We start from the raw sequence: 25,242 nt of genomic DNA, 5'->3' as shown, positions 1-25,242 counted from the left end.
ACGTGTTATGATCTTTCAAAAGTGAAAAGCAGAGCACTTGTAACAGTACTAATTTTAGAACGTGTCTTTTGTTTGTGCTTGAAAAGTTGTGTATGCCCCTAAAACATCGAAATTGCAAAGTACAGCTTATATCAGACAAATAAAAATACAGCCCTAATCCACATTTGCCAAGCATCTACTTTTGTTCCCTAAACAGTGACAGTACAGCATATTTTGTTTGGAATTATTTTATTTGGATTATAGCAATTAGTATCACTGGTCAGTAGACCAAATCCAGGCAGAGAACACAGAATCAATTTCACAAGGCAACAACACAGACTAGTATTTTCGCATACAAACCATTTCACCGCATTGTCAAGTAGAAATATCTTTCAAACATGCATAAAAAGTCTTTGCTTAACCTTTCAGAGCTCCAGGTAATACCAGATTCCTAAATATACAAAAAATACATTTAACTTATAATAATCTTAGTGAATCAGACTTATAAAATTACAATTTTATTCTTCACAACATAGAAAAAAATACAAAAATGACTGTATATAGTTTTCACCCAAATTTCACCAACAAATATACATCAAAGCACATGATTTGATGTATACTCATGAAAATTTTAAGATGAAAAATAGGTTTTAAAATGACACTGCAGATTGGTCCACACAAATGCCAACCTTTCTAGTGATAAATAAAAAAACTTGGATAGAAACATCACATTGTGAAAAATTACAATTTACCGTAGTCTGCATCTTACTGTAATTTACAATATGAACATTTCTACAATTCCAGTTGTAAACTATACACTGGTAAGAACCTTGGTCTTTTAGAAGGTAATGACTGACATGGTCAAAGCTGGCATGGCAGAACAAAGTGTTGTCAACTGCAAGAGTGCACGCAACCCAAAGACTACCAAGGCAGAAAACGTCTGCTGCAGCGGTTTGGTTATGCTCACAGAAAACATGCAAGCCAAGTAAATAGTTTGTGGGAAAAAAAACTTCTAGATTTGTGAAAGAGAGTACTAATCAACGCTTTTATTATAAAGTTCACATACCACATTACAATTTCAGTGACAGAAAAGGGGAAATTTGTTCATATTTTATGAGAAGAAAAAAAACACATTTGATCAAAGTCAGCATTAGGAAAAACCCCAGCAATATTAGGGAATTGCACTACAGTTCTTACTCAGGATCACCTTCCAGTGATTTCCATGGAAACTTAACTTGAAAAAGCACTGTAAGCTGAAGTGCTAGAATTCTTGTATATACTAAATGTTTCATACTTCAGAAGATACGGTTTCTTTAATTACTTTTTGGACAAGATTTCCAACTATCAAAGTAACTTCCTTTAATTTTTCTTTTAGAAGAAAAAGGAACTCCTTTTTCTTTAAAAAGCTAATGGCCAATTAATATTTTCAATTAACTATTTCATAATAAAGCTTACTCAGTAAAGAGGCTGGTGGTACAAACCTTCTCCCTATTGGCAGCTCTCCCTGCTTCTCTGTAGTGCCCGTGCTACCTACTACAGATCTGTACACCATTCCATCAATAGAGTTTGTTTCATACAGAATTATTACACATTTCTTCTGCAGAGTGGAACTACAAACTTGAATCCAAATCTTGTATGTAGGCACAGAATCAAACAAAACCTTCAGGAGCTAAGCATCCACAACATCCAGTAACCCGAGTACATCATGAAGTCAGATCTTTTAGATGGCATTCTTCAGAAATGCTGCCACTAACCTCTTTTAGAGCGTGTACAAGCAAAATATATTTTGTTCAGAGGTGGAAGTTTACACTTTTGAGCAATGAGTTATGTATAATGCAACATTTCTCACAGATAACCAGAACAAAGATAGCCCAACAGAAATGAATTTGAATTGTTGCATCTTTGAAGGCAAAAAGCACTCTGAGGTTGCATGTTGCTACAGTATTTTTGATTACTGCCAACAACTGTCTGCAAAAAGTTTAACATAGAAGCTAAGATCGTTACTGTCTCTTACCCTCTCCCTGCCTACACCAGACCCATTTGTGTTGAACACGCAAGGTGTTACACATTACTGAGTGCTAGGGATATTCAGTCAGACTTTTTGATGGAGCCAAAAGAAGTTGCTGAAAAATACAGGTTTTTTTTTTCAAATATAGCTCTGACAAATATAAAAAGAAGAGTATTGTAAATGCAGCTCTCCTCCAGTACTAGGACAGAGACGCAGTGCACTTAGTACTTACTGCCCTATGTTTAGGGAGAACTGGGAGCACAAATAATTGGGACACAGATATGGATCGTGTCCAGGGGGAGGTAGGTGCTGGCAGGCATAACACAAGACTAGTATTGCAGGTATCCTGGTCACACCTGATTTATGCACTAAATCACGATGTTACAAGAGGGAAGTCAGAGAAGCCCTTGTTTTGCTGTCTAGTGGCTCTATTCGGGTAAGGTCAGTACTGCTTCGTTTTCAATACATGACAGAGCAAAGACCATTAGCTACATTTCCTTTTGCCTTTGCTTGGATGTCCATTCATCTCCCTGGCCCCTTTGTCCCTTCCATTTCTCACCCCCTCCCAGTACAGTCTGTTCATAAATTGGGCCACTGTTCACACAGCGTTAGTGGAATCTGCTTCACCACACGGCTTTCTCACTCCTTTCATTTTCTGCTTTACCTTCCCAAGGTTTAGCCTGAGAACCCAAAGCAAAGACCTTGGAAAATCTACCTTTCTAAGCTCTTCTGCTCTTTCAGAAGAGCAGATGAGGAAAAGCTTGTCCAATCTGCAAAAGCAGAATGTAACACATGAGATAATATGCTTTCAAAAAAAAAGAACTAAAAACTTATGATTCAGGTTTTTTTTGCAACGTTTCAGAAGCCGAGTGCCTGGAAGCACCTGTTTGGATGTGCCAAAGCGATACACATTAGTCACTTACGAAAAGTCATGTTGAGGAACAAAGCCCTCAAATGATTCCACAGTAGACCAAATAGTTCTTAGCACTGAAAGATAAGTACCACTGAAATAGTGGACAATGATTAGAGATGATAATTTAAAGTCAAAAAGGGAGAACTGCACCTCTTTCTGGGTGACCTGCCTCCTTATATTGTTTAATTACTGATATCACTAGAAATATTACAGTTAGTATTTTTTATGTTTTTAGTATTCAATAAAGTATCCAGGGCTGCAGCATTTAGAGTTTTAATGTTTCAGATAAGCATTATAGCCTCTGAATTAACAAGCATTTGAGTAATCAGCTTAAACAAGATCTTCAAAGAACACACTCTGGTCAGACACCCTACTGTTTAAATTCCTAACAAACCACATTCCCCTCATTTCCCGTAATTGCTTTCCTGTTCTTGTTCTCATCACCTTTTAAATACATAACCTACCTTTCTAAATTCAAACACTGCCCAGATTACATTCTCCACTGGAGTCTCTGACAAAATCCTAAAGCATTCCAGAGCATACTGTTTGCTTCCACAGCAATACATACACTTTCTGGCATGCAGTCAAAAACTTCAAAAAAAGAGGAGGTATCAGCGATATAATCCCAATTCAAGCATTTAGTGGATACAATTTCATCACTCATACTGTAACCTTCAGGCATTTAGTTGTAAATTAAAACCATTTTAGCACATCACTTAAGGAAAAGTAAAAGGCTACCTGCCAAGCCATATAAAGTTTAGAAGTTTTCTGGAGCACTGCAAGCTGAAAGTTATTTGCATGTTTTACATCGTAGAATTTCAGTGAAATCAGATTTATTGGTTATTCTTGCTAAATTATTGGTCTTTTACCTCTGACTTAGTTTATCTTGGTATATTCGTTATAAATACGCTTGGTATTGAAAATCTGCAGCATTTTGATGTTTGAAAAGTTCTGAAAGAGCTGGAATTACTCCGACTTCTTGTGTTCTTCAGTGTGGGAAAGCACCTTTCGCCTCTGATGTAGCATATGAAAATAGAGCTGGGGAAAGACTGAAGAGAAAACAAGTGAAGTATTAAGTCAGGCTTCTGTGTCAGTGTAATACACACAGTCACACTCAAGGTCACCAATTCTGTTAAAAGGAAATATGCCTATTCACTTTCTGCTCTAATCATCTTCTGTCTTAAGAACAAGCAATATTGCCCTTAGACTTCAGGTACTATTTAATTTTTGCTAGAGCAATGTCATTTTTAGGCAAAGGCGGCGAAAAACCCTCTTATACTTCTGCAGGTGTAAGTGGGATGACAAAGTTTCCTGAACTGTACACACAGAATAAAAAAAATGTTGCAGGGAGGAAAAAGAGCACCATGAGGAATGAAAGTCCTTCCAGAAGAATGACTTTTCCAGATTTCACTTATAATTCTAGCGTCCCTTTCGCAGAATCTAACAAACTTTATGCAAACTGGTGCCTCTTTCATCTCTCTCTATCCTCCATGTAAAGCTTGTTTCCTTCTAAGACTACATTACACAGTATGTTTGCAGAAGAATAAAGGAGGGAATGGAAAACAAACAACAAAAGCTAAATTTCCCATGAGAGACTAAACTTCCATCTTTGTGAACCCTCTGAAAATTAAACAAGCATCAGCCTACATGACATCAGTTACAGTAGTGTTTGTAGTATATGTAGGCCAACCAAAAACTATTTGATTAAATTTTAGGTTACTGTTTTCTCTTTTGGCTTTCTTTACCCAGTATTTCGTCTCCTGATTGTTTCCCCCAAGCCTGCATTTCATTTGATTTCACTCCACCAGCGTTAAGTAGTTAATATAGTTGTCCAGGACCATAACAGAATACAGAGCCACAAGACTCCTGTTAGAAGTCTAAGTAGTTGAAATCTATATGCAAAAAACTGAATGACATCCTTTCTGGCAAGATGTCAATTTTGACAGATAGGTACTAAATTAAATATTTAAAGTCAGATAAATGGTAAAATGCAACTATCAAGAATGTTAATCTCAAATTTTAGCAACAGTTTTTAAAGCTTGCTTTCTTTGTGATGCTAACTTTCCCAAAATTTGCAAGATCTTCTGTGGGTTAAGACGACAACCCCCCTGAATAGGTAGCTTTTATGAATGAATAACTGACCTATGGTATAATCAATGAATGTAATGATCATTGCTTTTCTTGTACCTGTGGAACAACACAGAATACCTTCATGTGAAAAGGTACCTAAGACCAATTGAATCCAAACAGTTGGTACGTGGAGTTAAGATACCAATTCACAAAAATGATTTAAAAAAAAAAAGACTGCATCGAAGTTACACATCCCACAAATGATAATGAATCACAAAATATTTCAACTGAGAGACTGCAATTTTAAAGGCGAAACAGGGCTAAAATTATCTAGGTTCTATCTGCTTCCCTTCTGTGTGGCCTGTCAGCTGTGATCTAGCCACCCCACAAGAGGTAATTAATACTCGTGTTTATTTTCACTGGAACAAAAGATATTATTCTGGCTCCTTGGAGTTAGTAATATCAATGTTTTTGGAAGAAGGAGACGAGCAGATATTAAAAACCCTTTTCATGCATTTGTAACAGCTGGAAAAACTTATGAATCTTGATGTCAGCATTACAAGATGGTTCACTGAAAGAGTAAGCGCTTATTACAGACAGCCACACTGCTGAAATTTAAATCTTAGAATATGATTTTTTCATTCTATAAAAACAAGGTTCATATAAAGACAGCTACAGAGACAGCTACCAGCAGCAACATAGTCACTACATCATTCTGCATGTTAGATGTCTATTTGCACATCTAAATTGTTTGAAGGCTGGTGCGTTCCTAATCCCTGTTTCTAAGCAGCAAAGCCAAATCTTCATAGCATGTAAAGAAATACCAACCAAAGATAACATCGATTCAAGTTAATTCAACAGAAATGCCTTGCTAGCTGTTACTGCAAAAGCAATGTTCTTACACCTGATAATGAACCAAATTTTAAGAAGCTGTTTTAACCCTGTTCTCATGAAAGTCCATAATTGAGTAAAAAAAGTCAACATTTGCCAAATACTACATTTATTTTTATATTCCAAGTATAAGAGGGGAAAAATATTACTATATTACAAGTGTTTGTAGAAAGCAACTCCTGCAGTTTTGACTTCTCTAAATAGTTTTCAAAATTTATTTTGCAACATTAGTTGTATATATGCAAATCCCCCAACGGTTAGCTTTTCCTGATACTGTTTTTAATGTTTAAAAAATCAAACTTGTACTTACTTGGAATGTACGAGATCATAACCAGGATCAGGAATGTATAGTAGTCAAAAGAAAAATTGTACTTGTTAGGTAAACTAATGGAATACAAGCCAGACTGCCTGACAAAGGGTAACGCAGCATATATTGTGAGCAATTCACCAGAGACTCCCATTGGATACAATACTATAAACAACGTGTACCTAGAACAAAACATTTAAGGAAAGGATTAAAAGCTCTGACAAACTGACAAAGTATTTGTTAAGTTATAGATATTCAAATCTTAAATTCTTAGCTTTTATTTGATTAGAGCATGTGAACATTAGGTGTGAACATTACTGCAACACAAGAATATTGAAGTCAGCAACCAGTTTGAATTATTTAAAGATTATCTTTGAGGATCTGAAAGCTATTTTTACAACTGTTTCCTCCCTCTCCTCTCCCCCATGCTTGTTACTTTGGCTTCTGAACTCTTTGGCAGAGGTCATATTATCAAAATAGGGCCAAACAGTCAGTATTAATCAATGTGTTCACCAACTTTTCACCAATCTAAGGTACAACCCTTACATCGAAGGGTTACTGTTAAGTATCAGTTTATTTACTGCCATCCCTTACTGTTAAGTGTTAGTGTCCGACAAACACAATCACTTTGCCAGAACTCAGTACCATTTAGCAAAGTACTCTCAGCTTACATTTAATAGATTTGTAACACAGAAATCTGCTGGAAAGAAGATAGGACGTCACATTTATAAGTGGGGCAATTACCCCAGGACAGAATTTAACTTTTTGTACCAAAACTATTTTACAAGGTAAATATCCATGTTAAAATAGTGCTTTAAAGGCTATGATTTCTATTGTGCCACCTACCTGGCCCATTTTATGAGATAAGGGAGATGGTTTAACAAGCTAAAGGTATAAAAAGAGTAACGGATTATCTCAGTGATTGTCCAGGCCACTACAAACAACAGGACACTATCTTCTGTTTGTACCTGCAAGAGAGAAGCAAAAGGTTCAATATGAATGCAAATGTTACTAGTTACTCACCAGATCTAAACACCCCAAAGAAATTAATTCCCAGGGGCTGCTTTACTGCATCATTTTAGATAACAGACTCCAAGAAAAAGCATAAAAGCAACATTAGTAACAATTGCAAAAAACCCTTCTCATTATGCTCTGTATTTTTCTAGTTGGCTTAAGAATAGCTCTGATGATCAGAAAACTCAAGATCTCTCATTCTGTGCAATGCAAATTAGTGCAAGAAACCCCTGAAATACCGAGAACAACCCATAACACTTCCTACTCCTATACAGTACCAGGTTCTGCTTCGGTCCTATCATTGTTTTCTGGTGCGGGAAGCAGAGAGGATGCTAACACTCGAGATCTGGTTTAGACTTTACACTCTGCTCCTAGTCAGTGCTATTTCTGAGTACGAGGAGAACTGCTTCCCTCTCTCACTTGAGAAACTGGGTCTTAATTCTGAGCAGCAGCAAGACAGCTAACAGCAGGATGCAGGCTTGGAGGAGAGAAGAACCAGAAGCTCAGGTTGTGTCACCTCAGGCAAGCTTTACAACTAACTACCTGCTTCGCTGTTCCCTGCTCCTCTTTCTGCTTACTGCACGCAGCATTGTTTTTCTGATGTTGGTTATATTCAAGGCATTGTTTTGGTTCACTGCTTTACACCTCTTAGAGCTTGTATTCCAGAAGCACATTACTGAAACAGCTTTTACTTTCTTCGTGTTTTGAAGATGAACCTTCAAAAGCATGAATTTAAAAATGAACTATTACATTTGGGAGCATAATTATGAGGTTTAAGTTTCAGATAGAACAGCAGTTATGAAGAAGCATACGGGGTCACATACCTGCATGACAAACTCCTGAGAGTAAACACACGATTTTTTATGCAGCCCCCCCCGCCACCCAACAGAAGCATGTTGTGAATTCTCAGCTGTGAGAGCACCTTGAGCCCAAATTCAGTGGACCGTGGGAAGAAAAAGCTCAACCACAAGGGGCTGCATTTTCTTTTTTGCCTCCAACTCTTGAAAAAAGGGAAAAGGAAGTCAGTAGGTGTGGGTGGTACACCCTATTCATCTTGGGCAAAGTACATGTACAAACAAAGGAACAAGAAATTATAGGGGCAAGCAGAAACCTTTTCAGAGGAGGGGACTGGCCATACATTTGTGTGTAAAAAAGCTCATAATGATTACCCATAAAAAAAACTTTGTGTCAGACTACTAAACCCAGAAAGAATTGTACAAAACTCTTGGGAATCCTGTAACGTAGAGTTACTGTTACGCCATTTTCTGCTGCGTATAGCAATTCAAGTCACTTTCATCTCTTTTTGCGGCAAACATGCCTTGTTCTTTTTCACTTGAAACTCTGTGAAACTATATAACTTCCATATATATTAATCTCCCTTATATCACCATAAAAGAACAATATCCAAGATTTATTTGAAGATTTCCTGAGAAGAGACCAAATCTATTTTTACACTGCTACAGTATCTAGAAAAGGATCCTGACCCTGCTTTACAAACAAGACCTACTTCTCAGCCTGGTAGCATCACTTCACAGATGCCGCTGTTCCCAAGGAGCAACATGCTTCACAAGCACTCCAGAGCTGCATCTTCTGGTCAAATCAGGAGTAGCAGCTTCTGAGTTCATCTAAGCTTATGCATCACAGACTTTGATCCGTATGTTGACACCCACCCCTAACTATGGAAGTCAGTAGAACCAACAAACAAAAATGTGTAGCTTGAGGGAGCACCCAAGGACATGACCAAGAACAAAAAAAATGGGATGCTAACAGTGAATGATGCACATAGAAGAAGAAAACCTGGCAGTTACAATCCAGTTCTACCACAGAACTTGCAACATTGCTTTCTCAAGTCTAGTCTTTCCCATCTACGTTAATACTTGAACTGTATTTGGAAACTACTAAAATAGTTCACACCATTTAAAAAAAATAAACAGAGCTAACCCCTGTTAAGGTCACTTGACTAGGAATCACAGACTGTGACTTTACTGCTTGTGTCCCTGCTTAATGAAAAAATTACAAAAACAAACACCGGTTCCCAGTATAAGAGCGACCTATACATTTTTCAAACACTCCAAACCTGTGCAGCGAGGAACAGAAGACTGCTATGGACTTTATCATCATATTTTATCTACATTCCAAAGTTCGTCATTAAAGAGCATGTTTCTTACATATTAGCAGATCTGTCAGAAGACTGTCACCATTAGAGCTTCTCTTTGAGGACTGAATTTCTCAATACTTCAAATAAAGATGTCTGAGATGCACGTTATCAACCCCTTGGGAACTGATTTACAAAGCAGTCTCTCAAGAGCCTTACTCATTTAGGCCCTGCTAATGCTGCATTTATAACATCATTGCACAGCACAGCCAACAAGCAGCAGACTTTTCAAACCACAAATCCCAGTAATGCCTCAGAACTCTTCCTCCACCTTTTCATCCCAGTCTTTGAAAGTGGTGTTAGGCAAAGTCAAAGCACATTTTACACTCCATATACAACTTATTGTCCAACTGCCTTAATTAGGGTGAGTCATACCATGGGTATAATTTTTTTAGTATGTGTTTCAAACCAATGTATCAAGGATGGTCTTGAATATATTTTATTTTGTCTCATGACTATGAAAACAAGATAATCTGTGTTAAAATATAAGGGATTAATAGCCTTTTAAGATACAAAGATGAGTTGGGAACCGTCAAAATAAAGCCTGAGAGGCTTTTACTGTTCTCCTGATGCATGAAAAGCTATCTTAAAGCTGAGCAAGGTTTGAAACATTTAAAATACCATAAACACAGAAATTCTATAGATTTCTCCATATTAAGAGTAACTGAGAAATTACAGAGAATTTCTGCTAAACACATCATGAAGCAATCCAGTGCAGATGAGTACAAACAGCATCAGTATGCAACAATAATGATAAACAGCACATCTCCCTCCAAAGCTTGGGTTCTGTGTGCACATCAATTAAAAAAAAAAACTTCACAGTAGGTATAAAGGGTCCTGAAAGACATTTGCATTGTACAGAATTACTCAAATTTTGCACAGATGTAAAGCAGTGATGATTTAGGCCTGTCAACTAACCCATTCAGAGTTCCGAACCTTCCACTGGGGACTTCTTTTACTACAACTCAATCTTAAATGATAAAAATTACTGTTCTCTTATATTTTTAATTTAAGTATGTTTACGATCGTCAAGTTCACCGCAGCAGATGCTGGAGTCTTAATGATCTGCTCAGTAAGCTGTATGTTGTTACACCATGCCTTTCGACTGTGTTCTATAAAGGTTCCTCTAAATACATACGCTACTTATCATTGTACCTGCACCCGATTTGATAAACTTTAAACCACTGCTAGTACCTCTTTTAATTATCTACCAGAACTGGGTGTCACACTGAACTCCACAAAGGCCCGCTACGATGTCACCACATGATCTCACTGTTCACATAAATTCAAAGAGAGAATTTCGATCTGAAGGGCACCTTCTGTTCTCCTATGCCTACTTTCTTCTAGCCCTTCGCTCCTCATTCTTTTCCCTCCTTTGTAGGAGAAGTAGCAAAATTCACCAAACCAATTGCTTTCCAATATAATGACAAAACAGTATTTTCTGGACTACGAGTACTGTATTACATGCCAGACCCTTCTCCAGTAAGCCAACAGCTACTTATATTGTGGAGGCAAGAGAAAATCTCATTGCAACTCCGAGAATTGTCCAGTGCTTTAACATTTGCCATGCTTTAACATTTATAATAGATACTTTCATGTTGAATTTAACAACACATCAGCACTAAAGTAAACAAAAAGCACAAACATGTTAGTGGCAAGAAGCATGCTTCAAATCACATCACGTATCTAGAAGTGTATTCTGACAGAAAGGAGGGATGCAATCCAGATTTTTCTTCTTTTAACCACGTTATATATGAAAGCAGTCTGGAAAAGCAATATATTGAACAACTCTCACTCAAAAAGTTAAAGAGGAAAATTGAGTTTTATTTTACAAGAACCTCATCATGCAACTGCATAGCTTACAAGTTCCATAAAGCTGTGTGAGAATTTTATCCTGGACTTCAGCATGGAGCTCACTTGTGCAGACAGCCCTTTAGAAAAAGTAGAACACTTGTGACACTTTAAATACATCTCCTCAGGTGAGACTGCATGCTCTCTGCGTGGGGTGAAGGTGGGGTGAGATTTATTACCACTAAGTCAGAGGTGAAAAACTCATCACAGCATTCCTCATCATTCTTATGCCCACTTTGAGACATTAAAAAAGTTTAACACATAAGACAGTCTCTTCTTAAGAATTTAACCAAAAGACCATGTAAGTGTGAGAGGAAAAACAAACATGCAATAATGTTGGAATAATCCTTATTAAAAACTGAATTAGTTAGGCTAAACTTTCTTGTTTATTCTCCCATTTTGCTGTTCTTTTTCTGGTGAGAATGTGGGCACAGGTTTAAAAAAATCTAACCCACAATCATTTTACAGACTTCCCTTTGATGTCTTCCAGATAACACATGGAATTCTTTTAATCTAGGTCATTCAGTCTTTAACATTTTGGATTACTTCAAGCCAGGAGGCAATTCATAAAAACTGATTATTGCTGGTTTTGAAGCACCAGGTACTCCAACATTATACAGGCAACAAGCACAATTACAGACATATTTCTTTAAAATACTTTACGTTTGTATTTAATATACAGTGTCTTGGAATTATACCCTTTTTGTTCAGAACCTAGCATTTATCCCCACTGAACTGACAGGGACCAGAGTTCTTTTATTTGCACCAAAAGTAAAATCTGTCGGAAGATAAATATTTACAAGATTTTAAGTTTGCTGAGAGAAATAACATTCATACTTGAGGAATAGCACAAAACTACGGCTCCACATGAACAGGCATTATAATATTAGAAAGGGCAGTTAATTATTAGGAACTACAGTGACTTGTATTACTCCACCTATGGGTGGACATTCTGGTAACAGGTGTTGGAGTAATGAAGACACAGCAGCTTCCTTGAAGACTTGGCAATGACACAAGCTCTTTAAGACATTCTCCATGTCAAGTGACAAAATATCTTTTATATGTAGAAGACTATCACTAGAAGACTATCACTTAGTCAGCCACACTGACATCAAGAGTAATTTCTTTCCTTAATGAGACAAAGGATCAACTGGCTAAAGTAACAGCAAAGATGCAGCATATGTGAGCTACTGCAAGGTATTCAGATAATATGAAGTCAGTCAGCATTATCTATTTCAATTAAGGCATGTTCAGATATTAAAACAGCTGTCAGTTGGGAATAATTTTCAGGTAAGATTGCTTCCAGAAGATTCTGCAGACATTTGGTAAAGTACAGCAATATTTGTTACGGCATACAATAACGAAGAACCCCAAACCCACTTACGCTTGAATGCAAGAAAGATTAATAAAGGACAGAGGGAAAATTATCCTGGAAAAGTGATGAGGGAAAACATTCGTTTTCCTGGACAATCGTTTAAGGGGGAGCTTCCACATACTGTGATACAGACAGCAAATCATAGAGTACAGACAGGGACGGTGAGGACATTTTGCTATTGAATATGGCACTAGTGAGATCAACACAAGAATTCTGTCCCAAATTCTGGGGTCCAGATTACATACTGGGAACCTCCTGCTCAGCTTTCAGTACAGACTACAAAGGCTATTCAGGAGCTAGTTGTCTTACAGCAAGAAACTCATAACTCAATCTATTTGATTATCCAGAAGAGACGATGTCAGATTTATTGTTATTTCCTTTGATCCACACAGACTCATGACATTTCACATGTTGCGATACAACAGAAGACATTTTGAGGAAAATGAAACAGCAATCATCAATTGCTTTTCAGCATGGATAATTATTTTTTGCAATCTATTTTGTAGCTTAACTTACCTCTTTTACACTATGTGTTACTGCCCAGGTCAGGAAAACCCTTGACATCACTTGGAAAGCAGTCAGAACAACAGAAGAGGGAACAATGCCTGGAAGATATTTTGGAGTTAGTAAAGATCCCTGACCATTGGGATGTGGGTGGTGAAATAAAGTACAGCTAAGCCAAGGTCCAGTCACTTGAACTTTTTGGAAGGAAAGACGTTTTTTAATTTGAGTGTATGAAGTCCGTCCCATGGTGTGTTTACAAAGCCTAAGACAATGCAATCCCCTGACTGGGACTTTGTATATCAAAATGCAAATAAAAGCAATTAGCCTTGTTGAAATCATATCACGAATACATAAAACAACTGAACGTATCCCAAAAGCTATTTGATTGAAGCTAACTCCATCTCTCAAATAAAACCTGTTTAATTAAAATATTCAAGATTCTCTTAATTATCATGATTTAAAAGGTAAAAACAATTGAGATGTTTTGCACTGTGTATCCCCCAAAACAGCAAACAAAAAAATACAACTGCTTTGAAGAAACGAAGTCCTACCCCATATTCTGCTAGATACAATTATAATTCCTCCCTGGGAATAAAACTTTTAAAAACAAAACAAAAACAAGGAATAGTTCATGCACTGATAGGTACAGAAACAATTTAAATATTTTTCTCAAAGAAGCAGATTTAACTGGCTCTTCTGAGCAAGTTCGGAGGTGCCAATTAAACTGACTTTTAAAGGGTCTTACACACCCAGGTATGAGACAGAGCAGTAGTTTTAGATTGCAAGATTACACAAAACATCTAAACTCTACAGCACAAAGTTTTGTTTTCTTCCAGCAGCACGATGAAGACAAATGCAAGAGCAGTTGTAACTGCTAAAATACTGTAACAAGTGTGTTCTAAAACAAATGCAAACCACAGCAAGCAGCACAACAGTCTCAGAAACAAGAAAAAGTTAGGAAGTGGAAGAAAAACGAAGAATAAGAAAAGCTAAAAGCAAGTTTTATTAGAATTAATTTCAGTCACTATGTTTAATCATTTTTTTCAGAGAAAATAGAAAAAACTGTATAGTTTTCTTTGATTTTATAATGCATTGTTCATAACCTGATTTCTGATTATAAAACATCAAGGCAGAATTTGTGTTACTGAGACAACACAAGAGGGGGTGCCATAAAATCCCACAATCTGAGCTCATTAGAGGCTCACACCTACAATACCTTTTCTTTTATATGGTTTGTATCATCCCTTCCTAAACAAAATAACCTGATGCTCTTGAAAATGAATCTCTAAACAAGCCAAAAAGACTCTGTAGGAACCATCCGAGATTACCACACAGTAAGACAAGATTTTTTGTTATGGCCAAGACAACGCCAGCCTAAGCCAAAAACATGAGATCTAGTTCAGTGATTCGCGAATTCGCTAGCTGTGATTTATGTAACCTCTATTCGCCTCTAATTATTTACTAATTGCATTAAAAAGGCATCCAACAGACAGTTTTAAATTCGGCATCTTTAAAAGCATGTCACCAGTTACTTAACACTGCACATGCTGGAGCAGGTCTTGGCAGACAGAAGGCTCTCTGGTCCCGAAGCAAGCACCAAGCAAGCTTTGCCCACACCTCTCCCAGGTCCTGGACTAAGCCTCCCACCTCCAGCAGAAAATCCTCTAAGTCCGACAAGTTGTCTCCCAGGAGGATCCCAGCTGAGACCAGGTGGTACGCATAGCTTAAAGGTGGAGCTCTTCTATCCTTCCTAACTAGACAGGATAATTCAAAGTTGACCAGCGTCAACACCAGCTTAACAAAGGGCTACCAGTAAGCACCACTGTGGTACGACGGCTGGTACTGTAGCGATCCTGTAGGTTGGGCTTGTACTTATCAAAGCTTTCTTGCTTTTCTCCATTCCCTTCACGACCCCTCCCACTACAGCTTCTTCATTTTGGGGACTCCTATCACCTCTTTTCTTACCAAGTTCCTCCAGACAGAAGCTCTCCCGTGCTATCAGTGCTATTCATGCGCTTGGGTTCTGTCTGCTACACAAGTCAAGGAACTGAATGTTCCCTTTCCATTTGCTTGACCTTCCATCTCTCCACTTGGTGTCTGTACTACACAATGCATCCTCTCTCCGTGTAAAGCTCTCCTTCTCCACATGCCAAAGTTACGTTCTCAACCGTGCTTGTTAGAAACATTCCCCTATCAATCTTCATGTTTTGAAGAATGTATCTCACAGATGCTAACGATTCAGATTCTACTGAAAAGACGTAGAGAGAAAAGTTATGCTGGTATGCACAACCATCTGTCATTGCTCAGTTTTTCCTGTCGAAAGAGAATAACAGCTCCAGGGGCAAAGCAATCTGCAAGTTTCCTGCTTCTCCCTACATAGAAACTTTTAACAGAGTCAGGAAGACTCTTTTCCTCCCCTCCGTAATACCTAGAACATTCCTCCAAAGTCTGGAACCAGCCATCGTAGTATCCAGAAACAGCATCACAGCAGACAAGCAGCAGTGTATCCAGCTGTGTAAGAGAACCTCATTTCATTTAGCTGACAAATACTTCCACTGACAGAAAAAAAACCTCCATGGGCAGTTATAAGTAGTACTTTTTATAAAAAAAAAAAAAAGTTAGGGAAAGCAAAAGAATACAGTTATAAAGGCATAACATGTTGCAACATTCCGCTAATAGCTCTCATCACTAGCATTAACTTGTGTGACTGAGGATAACATGGGCTAAATGGATCCACACCTCATTTCAACTCAGCCAGGATTATTAACATTGCACACAGACAAGCTGGTACAGTCAGCTTGTTTCCTGCTCTGCAGCAGCCTGGAAGGCAGCAACACACAACTACTTCTACTATTCAATTGCATGGACATATATTCTAGAGAGTACAGAAAAGATAATCCAAGAGAATTCTTATACTCTACTTCTTAGAGTTAAGATCTGCGCACAAGTTTAGCTTAAGAAAACAGCAAGACATGGGAGCTCTTGTGCTTCTGCATTAGCTTTAGCGTGGTAAAAGAACATTTTATTAGCAATTTTTTTGGCCCAGGAGCCTGAGATTTAACAACTTCTTGACAGGTTGTTAAATAGGACTTCAAAATCTGTCAAAAATTTTTTTTTTGTTTTATTTTGTTTTTTAAACTAAGTATGGCTTATTCAGGTAAAAAAAACAATAACTGAGATTTAGTAAAATAAAATGGGATCAAAAGGACCACCTTGGCAGCACAGGCAACTATATGATAAATTCCTATTCATGACAGTTGTATTTGTTTTAATAGCTAATGCCTCTGCTTTTCTGAAGTGATTGCAATGGCTGTATATTTAGATGCTTAATGTCAAGGTCTGTGTTAGAACATCCACCAAAGACCAATGCACACAGCTATTTTCTGCTTAGTTAAACTAACAGGAGTGCTCACAAAATCTTGTATACTACTTACAATTAATTGAAACAAACTGAGTAGAAGACATTTGAAAATAATTTATTTACAGTGGAAACATCACTTCCAAGATAGAAGAGACGAAGTGAAACTCTGGAGAGGATCAAACATTTACTGGGCAGACAAATATTTTAAGAATGTTCAGAAAACTCAAGTTGCTTGAGAGTCAGTAGTAGCACGTGCTTTTCCTTCACCTAAACTGTAGGTATCTCTGTACACCAACAGGTTTATACTAAGCAGGCTTTACATTAATTTGAAGAGCATCTGATCCCTCATTTCTTGGTATGACCTGCGCATAGTCTGCAAACTGCCCTTTGTAAGATAACATTTTCAGAGTAATCTAATTATGGAAGAAGGCAAGAACTACTGTATCAAATACAGAATTACACTGCCCTCTGCTGGCAAATGTATGAAAATGTTTTAAGTTTCCCAACTACTGCATATAATTATTCAGTAAAATCTTTGAAACAGAAAATCAGTATGAGCTTACCGGTTACACCTAGTAATACACCTAAATACATCTAGTATTTAGATGGATTGCATTATACGTGAAAAATAACAGGTCTGTAGCTGTGGCTTTAGGAACCTTAATGCTATCTTATTCTTCAAATAGCAGCTAGTAACATCTAGATGGGAGCTCAGACACTTATATGTAAAACCACAAGACCAACCACCGAAACATAAAACTGTCTCTTCATGAAGGCTGGGTTCAGAAAAATTCAGAGCTAAAGCCAAGGCGCAGACAGGCACTGCTCCCTATTAAAGCACAGGGGCTTTGATCTTGCAGATATTTCTACATCACGTGTTCTGCAAACAAACAATCCAAATGCTGAGGCCAAAATATTCACTACTTGTAAGGACTAACAAACCAGACAAAACGCAACTCTGTCACTCAAACATGAGACTCTTCAGGTTAACTGATTCATGACACTGCTACCAACACACAGCTAAGTGCCTGCCACCAACCTACCAGGCCTTGCAGTAGTAGGCTAACGAGAATTGTCAACTCAAGTCTTAAGTGATTCTAGTTCTCACAAACAGTTCCACTAAAGCACAGTGAAATCTGGGATAAATAGTGGCTTCCCCCTTCCCAATTTCATAGCACATGCTTATGTGCTATGGACATAGGCAAAGTTTATGTGCTTGAGCTGTCATTTTCATTAGAATTTAAATTACTTGCAGCTAGAAGTAGGATTTGAGGAAAGACAGCTTGGTACAGAAGATTATAGCATGCAGAGAATGGAGAGTCATAATCTACTATAAAACATTTATAAACTGCTGCAATTTGTAATGTTGGAAGGATCTAGATAAAAAAATAGAACGTCAACTGATTAAAAGCTGTTGTATTTTCCTTTTTCTGACTTGTCAAATTTAGTAAAAAAAGTGGAATGTGCTTCAAGCAAAAATTAGGGGGTTATGTAAGAATTAAACCTGAAAATTCACAGACCATAACATTTTTTAGTGCTGATATACCACTAAAAGTACAGTTTTCTATGAATAAAACTGAAAGTTTGCAGGCTTACCAAATGCACAGTGCAGAATCTAGAACAAAAAAAAAAAAAATCAAATTACTAACATTTCAAATGAAGCAATTTAGAAATACATTTAGTTCTATTGCAAGAGCTTACGACTCAATATTTATACCTCAAAGATTAAGCTTACTATTTAGCTCTGCTGCCCAAGCTAAATAGCAGTCAGTAAGCTCCTTCACTGCTTGGTAAAAGGAAATATGTCACACAAGTGCTGAACTTACTTCTTGAGTTATATTTACCTTCAATTACCCTACAAATGCTAATGAAAAACATGGTACCTAGAAAGTACCGTTCAAAGGCTGCCTTATTTCTGCTACACAAAACACTCACAAAAATATAAGTACCTCTGGGGAAGACAACTACACCTACCTCAAGCAAAGCTCCAGTTTGGAAGAATTTCAGGGGCTTTTCTATTGAGTAGTACAGGCTATGGTAGCTACCTTTAGCCAGGTATGCTCGAACTAGACCAACTGCAATAACAAGCCATCTGAAAGAGAGGAAAAAAGTCTGAGATAAGGAGACATTAAGTAGAGCATAAACACAAAGAAACCCATAACGTCTCTTTCAATATGTGGGAAGGCAACAGATATATAACTGCTTTGAAAGATAGGAACTTTTTCCCTACTCTCTGCAACACCGAAAACATTCAATATTTGGATTCTCTGCAAATTTACCAAAGTTAAATATTGATTTTTAGACATCTTACAGCACCAGCATGATACCAATATCTTTATTGCCTGGATTTATTTTTCAGTAAGCTGTATTTAGTTAAGTTATGAAGGGTACTCACGACATTTTAAATAAGATTGGCATCAGACGTTGTTTATTCAAAACACAAAACCATCTACTGTAGGATCTCCTGCCACTCCGTAACTTAAAGAACTGTGACATAAAAGCAAACAAGACTCAGAAAGCAACCGTTTTAAGTCCCGGACAAGCCACAGAACTAAGGTGGCTACGCTCTGCTCAAATACCCTTCCACCTGAAATTAGCATCTCCAGTTAACTTCAGTTTCCAATTGCTTGTGGCAAACACAGGCAGAAGAGCTTGATGAAGGGAAATCCCTGCCGGCAGCTCCCCAACTTCTCACAGACTCTGCTGTTCCCGCGCTGACCTCACCTACTCCTCATGCCGCCCTACCTCACCTCCACCTCCTGCCAAACCCAGAAGCGCTGGCACAAAGCTTGTGCTAGCAGTCACCAAGTGCCTCTGCTAACAGCCGTGCACCTCACTGGAAGTGTCTGCAGGCATACAGAGAGTCTCCTAAGTACACAACAACTTTTTACCCTTTGAAAAAATCTGCAGCTGTGGTTTTCCAAAGGAATTTCTTCACGGTCCCTGGTAATTAAGTATTATGATGCGCTTACAAATATTGTCCCAAATGTAATACTTTGTTGTTTGAAATATACTGTAAAGTGCAGATTTTCAATAACAAGCAACGCTGGCATCCCAGTTTGTGCTTATAACAATGCTTGTTAGTAGGACTGCAAAAAAGCTATTTCATTTCTGCCTGGACTTCTCAGAAGATGCACATGAAAGACAAGCAACAGGAGTGGGAAGAGAGATGGGGAGCAAGGAACAAGCTCTCCTTTTGGTGGTAGTAAAAAGCTGTTTCTGTTAAAGCTGTTTTGTGAAACCAGAAGACAGACGCTTGCCAAGTAACTCCTGTTTACAAAGAATCGGATGAATTTCTTATTTGGACCTCAGTGCAGCATAAAGCAGGAAGCACTGCAGGATCAACCACTGTCCCTTGCAATACTGAATGTCTCTCTTCTGGAATAAGAGCTCACAGCATGTTCATTGTCCTGTTCGTATCTGTCAGTTTCTCTATTTTTCCTAACCTTCCCTGTTTGTTGAGAAACTTCTCAGGTTGCACAAGATAGCAGTGCTTGTTGGCACCTGCAGCCAACTGTTCTCAGGCAAGGGCTCCGGCCCCTTGCTCGTCTTCTCCACCCTCCCCAGTAAATTACTGTCCTTCAAAGAGCAATTAATACACATCAAATCATGAATCTGCACAAAGTTAAAGGATGTGCCTACCTGGTGTCAAAGCTTTCAGTACCTCTGTCCTGCTTCTGCATTTCTTACACAGTTCTCCCTCTACGACTATGGAAAATGAAATAGAAGTAGGTGAGTGCAGTAAGATCAAATAAAAAAGAAACCTGGTGAGCAGTTTAGAAGGGCAGGAAAAGGCACCACTGTCACATGCAGGCTAAGCGAGAAGTTAATTCTTGCAGCTTTCTGTGACCTACACACTAAATTCTACCTGATAGACCAACTGTAGTTGGTGTGTCACTAAATAAAAACTGCCATGGATATAGACTTTAAACTAGACTTTTATACTCTTTGATTAATCCCAATTATGGAAAATGAATATGGAATACACACTTCTTTTTTAAATACTTTCAGCTGCTCAGACTTGATAAGCAAACTTCATGCTCAGGACACTAGTTTAATGCCTTAGTTTAAATAAAAAAAATGTGCAAAGTTCACTGAAGTTCTGCTTTGTTTATGCAAAGAGAGAATATGGCAAAGCTACAGAGAAAATGAACCTGAAAAGGGGAGAAGTGTACTTTGACTCTCAGCAACCACCCACTGAAGATGTGGACAATGAAACCTGTAACTCAGAGCACTCTTTGCTCAGCATGGTAACACAAACTCTTGCAAATTCAAAAGTTATTATGTTAAGAACTATCTTGCTGAGTGAAATCCATTCAAAATTCATTGTATATACCACCATCAGCTACTTCTACCTAAAAGTCCTAGTCAGTTATTGTACTTGGCTGAACATAAGACACATGATCACACGTTGAAGCAGCTTACCAAACATTTACACACTAACTAACAGCGAGCCCCCATCCCTATCACCCAGTGATTTCAGCCAACCACACTTTTTAAGAAATAATTTCTATTCTCCATCTATGTCTCCAGAAAGAACTGCCTCTGCCACGTCAAGCATAACTGCACTGCCATGCTGTGACAGGCAAATAACAAACTGACTAAATGTAAGAGAAGAAAGACACTGCCCTTTCTTCAGCTCAATGTACTGAACCATGGTCAGCAAACCCACCAAGTACAGCTGAGAACCACTGCAGCACTGGTTATTCCCTGCTGTAAGACACCAGGGTCCATTTTCTGAAAGAAAACACCCACCCACACGTGAACTAAGAAGTGTGTGCGGCTTCATTTAGAGATCCACGGGTATATATACTTTCTGTACTGTTTTACTCTTGCAAAATCTGTCGTATTACCAAGAATCCATACACTACGTGCTCTACAGAATAAAATCAGAAATAAGACCAATTATTTTTAGAGTCAATACACTCACTTCAGCTAAGTCAAGATAAAGGCAAAGTAAATATAATTGCACGGAGATTTTCGATTGTCACTTCATCCATTTAAAATAAAGCCAACAACTAAGATTTTAGAACATATGCTTTATTGCATACCACTGCATGACAAACCTGCTACGTGCTTTTGCAGCATCACTTTTATCATCTGGGCACCTCAGAATTTTTTGTGCTTTCATTTCACCGCTCTCTTTCCAAGGCAGTGCTGTCTGGGGAACTGAGCCTGAGCACTCTGATTGACATGGGGACAGTAACTCATTACTGCCATCACCTGTGTGTCAATCTTATATGAAGAATTGAGCTTCTGTCAAACAACCCCTGAAAAACTACCTTATTATGAAGTTTTTAGAAGAAAATACGTATTTTTTTTTCTGTGGTCGATGTTGTGTATTGCCAAATTTCAACAGTAGCCAGGGAAGTACAAAAATCCTTGTTTATTTGAAACCAAGTTATCAGTCAGAGCCCTCAGTGACCTGCCCCAAAAGAACGGCAGTGAGTGACAATGCAGAGACGTGAACACTCATCACAGGAATTCTCTGGTAGCTCCCCAAATTGCAGATATCATCTAACCATACATATTTCCAGAAGCAGCAGCTCACGCTGAAGTGTCACATCTCACCAGACTGGACTTTTCTAGGAAGTTTGGTATAAATCAGGAAAACAAGTAACATCACAACCAAGATTTACGTGGCAACCGGAACTGAAGTACAGATTTATGTTATTTGATTCTAGTTTCCAACACCTGGATTTTATTTTTCTTTTGCAGAAGTTTCACACAACCAGGAGCTTGCGCGCCATGATATAAAGTTCATGATGTTTAAGAAAACCTATTTCTACTACAATTTCTGTATCAGGTTCTTGAGATCTTTTATAAAGATAAGTGAATTAAGTATCAGTACGCCAACAAGCAGGTGCTTTTAGTTCTAACAACAACTCAGAGAGGTTAACTTGTTAACACTGTGCAGGGATATCACGAAAACCGAAAAGCAGAGAGCTCCTGACTGCCAGTATTGTGTTTTACTGTTCAGGTAATTAAATATTTCTGCTTGAAAGAAAAAAAAAAAAAAAAGAAAGATGATTAAATCATATCAAACTGGTGGGTAATTACCATTCCCCCTTTAAGCAAAACACCCTGCAAATACCGTACAGGGCCACGGGTCTTCCCAGCAGTTCCATTTCGCAGCAAGGCACCTACTGGGCAATGTGTAACAAGCACCTTGCAAGAATTGCGATCTCCCCCGTGGGTTACCTTTGTTCCTCACAAGTACAAGGACTTTATAAGCTGAAATAGCACCAACCGTCAGCAGCTAAGATAAGTATCGCCGAGTCCAACCGCCAGCCTTACCTGCACTAATTCTGCACCAGTCTTGCCCCACAGATGCAAGACCAGTCCTCCTGCCTGACGCCTCACCCACCGGGCCTTACCCAGCGGGGAACTGGCTCATCCAGGATCCCCTCTAAGGCTTCTTCCTCCTCCTACCACCCAAATATCCTCAACTTCCCAAAAGAATTATTTTCATCCAGGTCCCAGTAACACTCTACAGCTTCTTAAAAAAAAATATATAATAATAATAACAAAAGTCTCCTTCAGCCCAATGTGAGCACGCTGCAGCTTCTGTCGCTGTGCCCAGGGGCGCACCCACCGCTGCCCATGTCCCCCCGCTACACACACGGAGCCCGGCAGGGCCGGCACCTCGTGGGGGACGAGAGGCGGCCGGGGGGCCGCCGGGTGACCGGGGGAGACGGAGGGGGAGCCGGGGGACCTCGGACGCCCGCCTCGCCCCGCCAGGGCTCCCCCCCCCGGCCCCGTTCCAGCCCCCGGATGTCGGGGGGGATCCAGGCGCCGGGGGACCCCGAGCCGCTGCCGGCCCCGGGGAAGTTTCGCAGGGGCAGCGGGCGGGCGCCGAGGGGAGCCCGGCAGCAAGCGGGCGCTGCTGCCCCGGCCCCGGCGAGCCCCCGCTCCCCGCCCGGCTCTTACCCCGCCGTCATCACCACGTTGTAAATAACGAGGTAGGCCGTGGCTAGCGCGCCCGGGCCCTTCCTTCGCCGCGGCTGCTGGCTGCCGTAGCCGTTATCCGCCCGGCTGCCGCCGCCGCCAGCCGCCGCCATGTTGCGGCGCTCCCGCGGCCTCCACCCGCTCTCAGCGTACGGCGAGGCGGGGCCTCCGCGGCGCCGCCGCCGCCATCTTAGAGGAGGGCAGGGAGGGCAGGGCCGCCCCGTCACCGCCCCCGGCCCGGCCCGCCCCGGCCCGGCCAGGCCCGCAGCCGCCCTGAGGAGGGAGGAGCTTCCCCTTGGGCCCCCAGGGGGTATTTCCAAGTCCCCCTAAGGGGACTGAGGTGTCCCCACAGCCCCTCTTCGCCCTGCGGGCACTGAGGTGTCCCCACAGCCCACCCCCCCTTCCCCTTTCAGTCGCATCTTCAAAGGTTAAAAATACCCCCTGTGCTCTCACTCCAGCAGGACGAAATAGGTTTGTAATTTCCTCAGAGAAATTAATAGTTCTCAAATTGAGGTTGTCTTTGGGGTGTTTTGTGGGTTTTCAGCATTTTTATAGGTCAGCAAGCTGCCGAAGCAGAGCACAGCCAAGGCTTTAGCTCATTTTCTGATGAAGTTCTGTGCAATAGCAGAAACCCAGATAACGTTGCTTTGATAGTAGCACAAATTCAGGCACCATTTTTAGGGCAGCTGTAACTAGAACTATTTTTTCCATAGAGTTAAAACGAAAAGATGAAAATAAATTTTTTTTTTCTTTTCTACACAAAGTGTAAATATTTTGTGGAGTTCTCTCTCAACTTCCAGGAACAATTCTCAGTTTATTTTTCCTTTTGGTCATGGTGCAGTTCGTTTAAGTCCAGTTCAAAATAACAACATAAGCATCCCTCCCTCTCCTAGAAAATTCTGTTTTCACATAAGTACTTGTTATAATAAATCTGTGTTGTTATGTGCACATCCCTTGCAGTCAGTGTGGCTTAATAATTCAAAGATGATTCATGAGAATTTCATTTTCAGACAGTAATTTTTTAGTGCAGTACTCTGAACCTTCCCAATAAACATTCCAAGAAATTTTAAGAGAAGCGAGTCATTCATTATTCATATATGCAACTAAAAAAAATAAATCTATGTTTTCAAAGCCTGATAATCACTTCAGATGAGAAAGCTGTGTAGTCCTGTTCTGCCTTCCTTGTGAGCAAAGAGAAAGCAACATGGAAATCTTTGCATACCTTGCATACAATTTATAAATGTCTCTTGATTGACCAGAAATATGCTCTGGATGCTTAGATGGTTGGACAGGCCTGTAATTAAGTCAATTAGGCTTCTGTAAATCCAGAAACCCAACTAGTGATGGCCAGTCCCAAATTTTCAATGCCTCTTAAGAAGACTGAATTTTAAACAAAAGAAATACAAAAAGAATTAAGTGGTCTAACTTGTGCAGTTTCTCACCTAACCTCTCCTGTTCGGGATTGTTTCAACCCCACCACACCCCAAGTGTGGCTCTCTGTGAACATTATACAAACAAGACGAGGTTTGTAGGAAGAGGTAATACCCTTTATTAGACCAATTAGGATGGCTGGCAAAATTAGACATGGTTTCAAGTACATAAAATATCCTTCTTCAGTTAAAATAGAATAGTCTTTCTCCTATTCTTCAAACAGAAAATGAAAATCAAGGTTAAATACAAGTTGGAATCAATTGCTCAAAGTTGAATTAGATATGTATCACACCATTTTTGCAGTTCATTTTTTCCTGCAGACTAGAAGGGATGTTAACAGGCGGCAACAGAAGGATGGCAAGCGCATTATGTCCTTGGGGAAAAAGAGGCAGTTTATAGCCTGTAGGCTGCTGAAGGACTATTAAATGAGGAGAG

The 25,242-nt window shown here is 39.3% G+C and overlaps 1 protein-coding gene across 3 annotated transcripts; it reads right to left on the bottom strand.

The window, feature by feature from the left end:
• Positions 1-211: 211 nt before the first annotated feature.
• Positions 212-23,598, bottom strand: HACD2 (3-hydroxyacyl-CoA dehydratase 2). 3 transcript variants are annotated; one of them, XM_035569648.2, is made up of 8 exons: positions 23,359-23,451; positions 18,824-18,915; positions 18,403-18,520; positions 18,025-18,043; positions 13,080-13,168; positions 7,015-7,136; positions 6,172-6,350; positions 212-3,949 (listed from the first exon to the last, which is right to left on the bottom strand). In XM_035569648.2, the coding sequence occupies exons 2-8, from the start codon at positions 18,844-18,846 to the stop codon at positions 3,867-3,869; spliced, it is 633 nt and encodes a 210-aa protein (XP_035425541.1). In that variant the 5' UTR covers positions 18,847-18,915; positions 23,359-23,451; the 3' UTR covers positions 212-3,866. The 3 variants fall into 3 exon arrangements, with proteins under 3 accessions (XP_035425541.1, XP_050567533.1, XP_035425531.1); XM_050711576.1 differs by lacking the exon at positions 23,359-23,451 and adding an exon at positions 20,071-20,136; XM_035569638.1 differs by lacking the exon at positions 18,824-18,915 and having other exon boundaries at positions 23,359-23,598.
• Positions 23,599-25,242: the final 1,644 nt, after the last annotated feature.

Source organism: Cygnus atratus, chromosome 6, assembly GCF_013377495.2.
Source record: "Cygnus atratus isolate AKBS03 ecotype Queensland, Australia chromosome 6, CAtr_DNAZoo_HiC_assembly, whole genome shotgun sequence".
Taxonomy (NCBI): domain Eukaryota; kingdom Metazoa; phylum Chordata; class Aves; order Anseriformes; family Anatidae; genus Cygnus; species Cygnus atratus.
The sequence above is the reverse complement of the archived record's forward strand: the minus strand, read 5'-3'. Positions and strand labels throughout refer to the sequence as shown.

Coding starts and splice junctions, on each gene's coding strand:
- HACD2 (XM_035569638.1), bottom strand. CDS start 23,489: ATGGCGGCGGCTGGCGGCGGCGGCAGCCGGGCGGATAACGGCTACGGC. Junction 6,351..7,014: donor TATCTCATAAAATGGGCCAG/GTAGGTGGCACA, acceptor GTTTTGTTCTAG/GTACACGTTGTTTATAGTAT. Junction 3,950..6,171: donor TATGATCTCGTACATTCCAA/GTAAGTACAAGT, acceptor TTTTCTCTTCAG/TCTTTCCCCAGCTCTATTTT.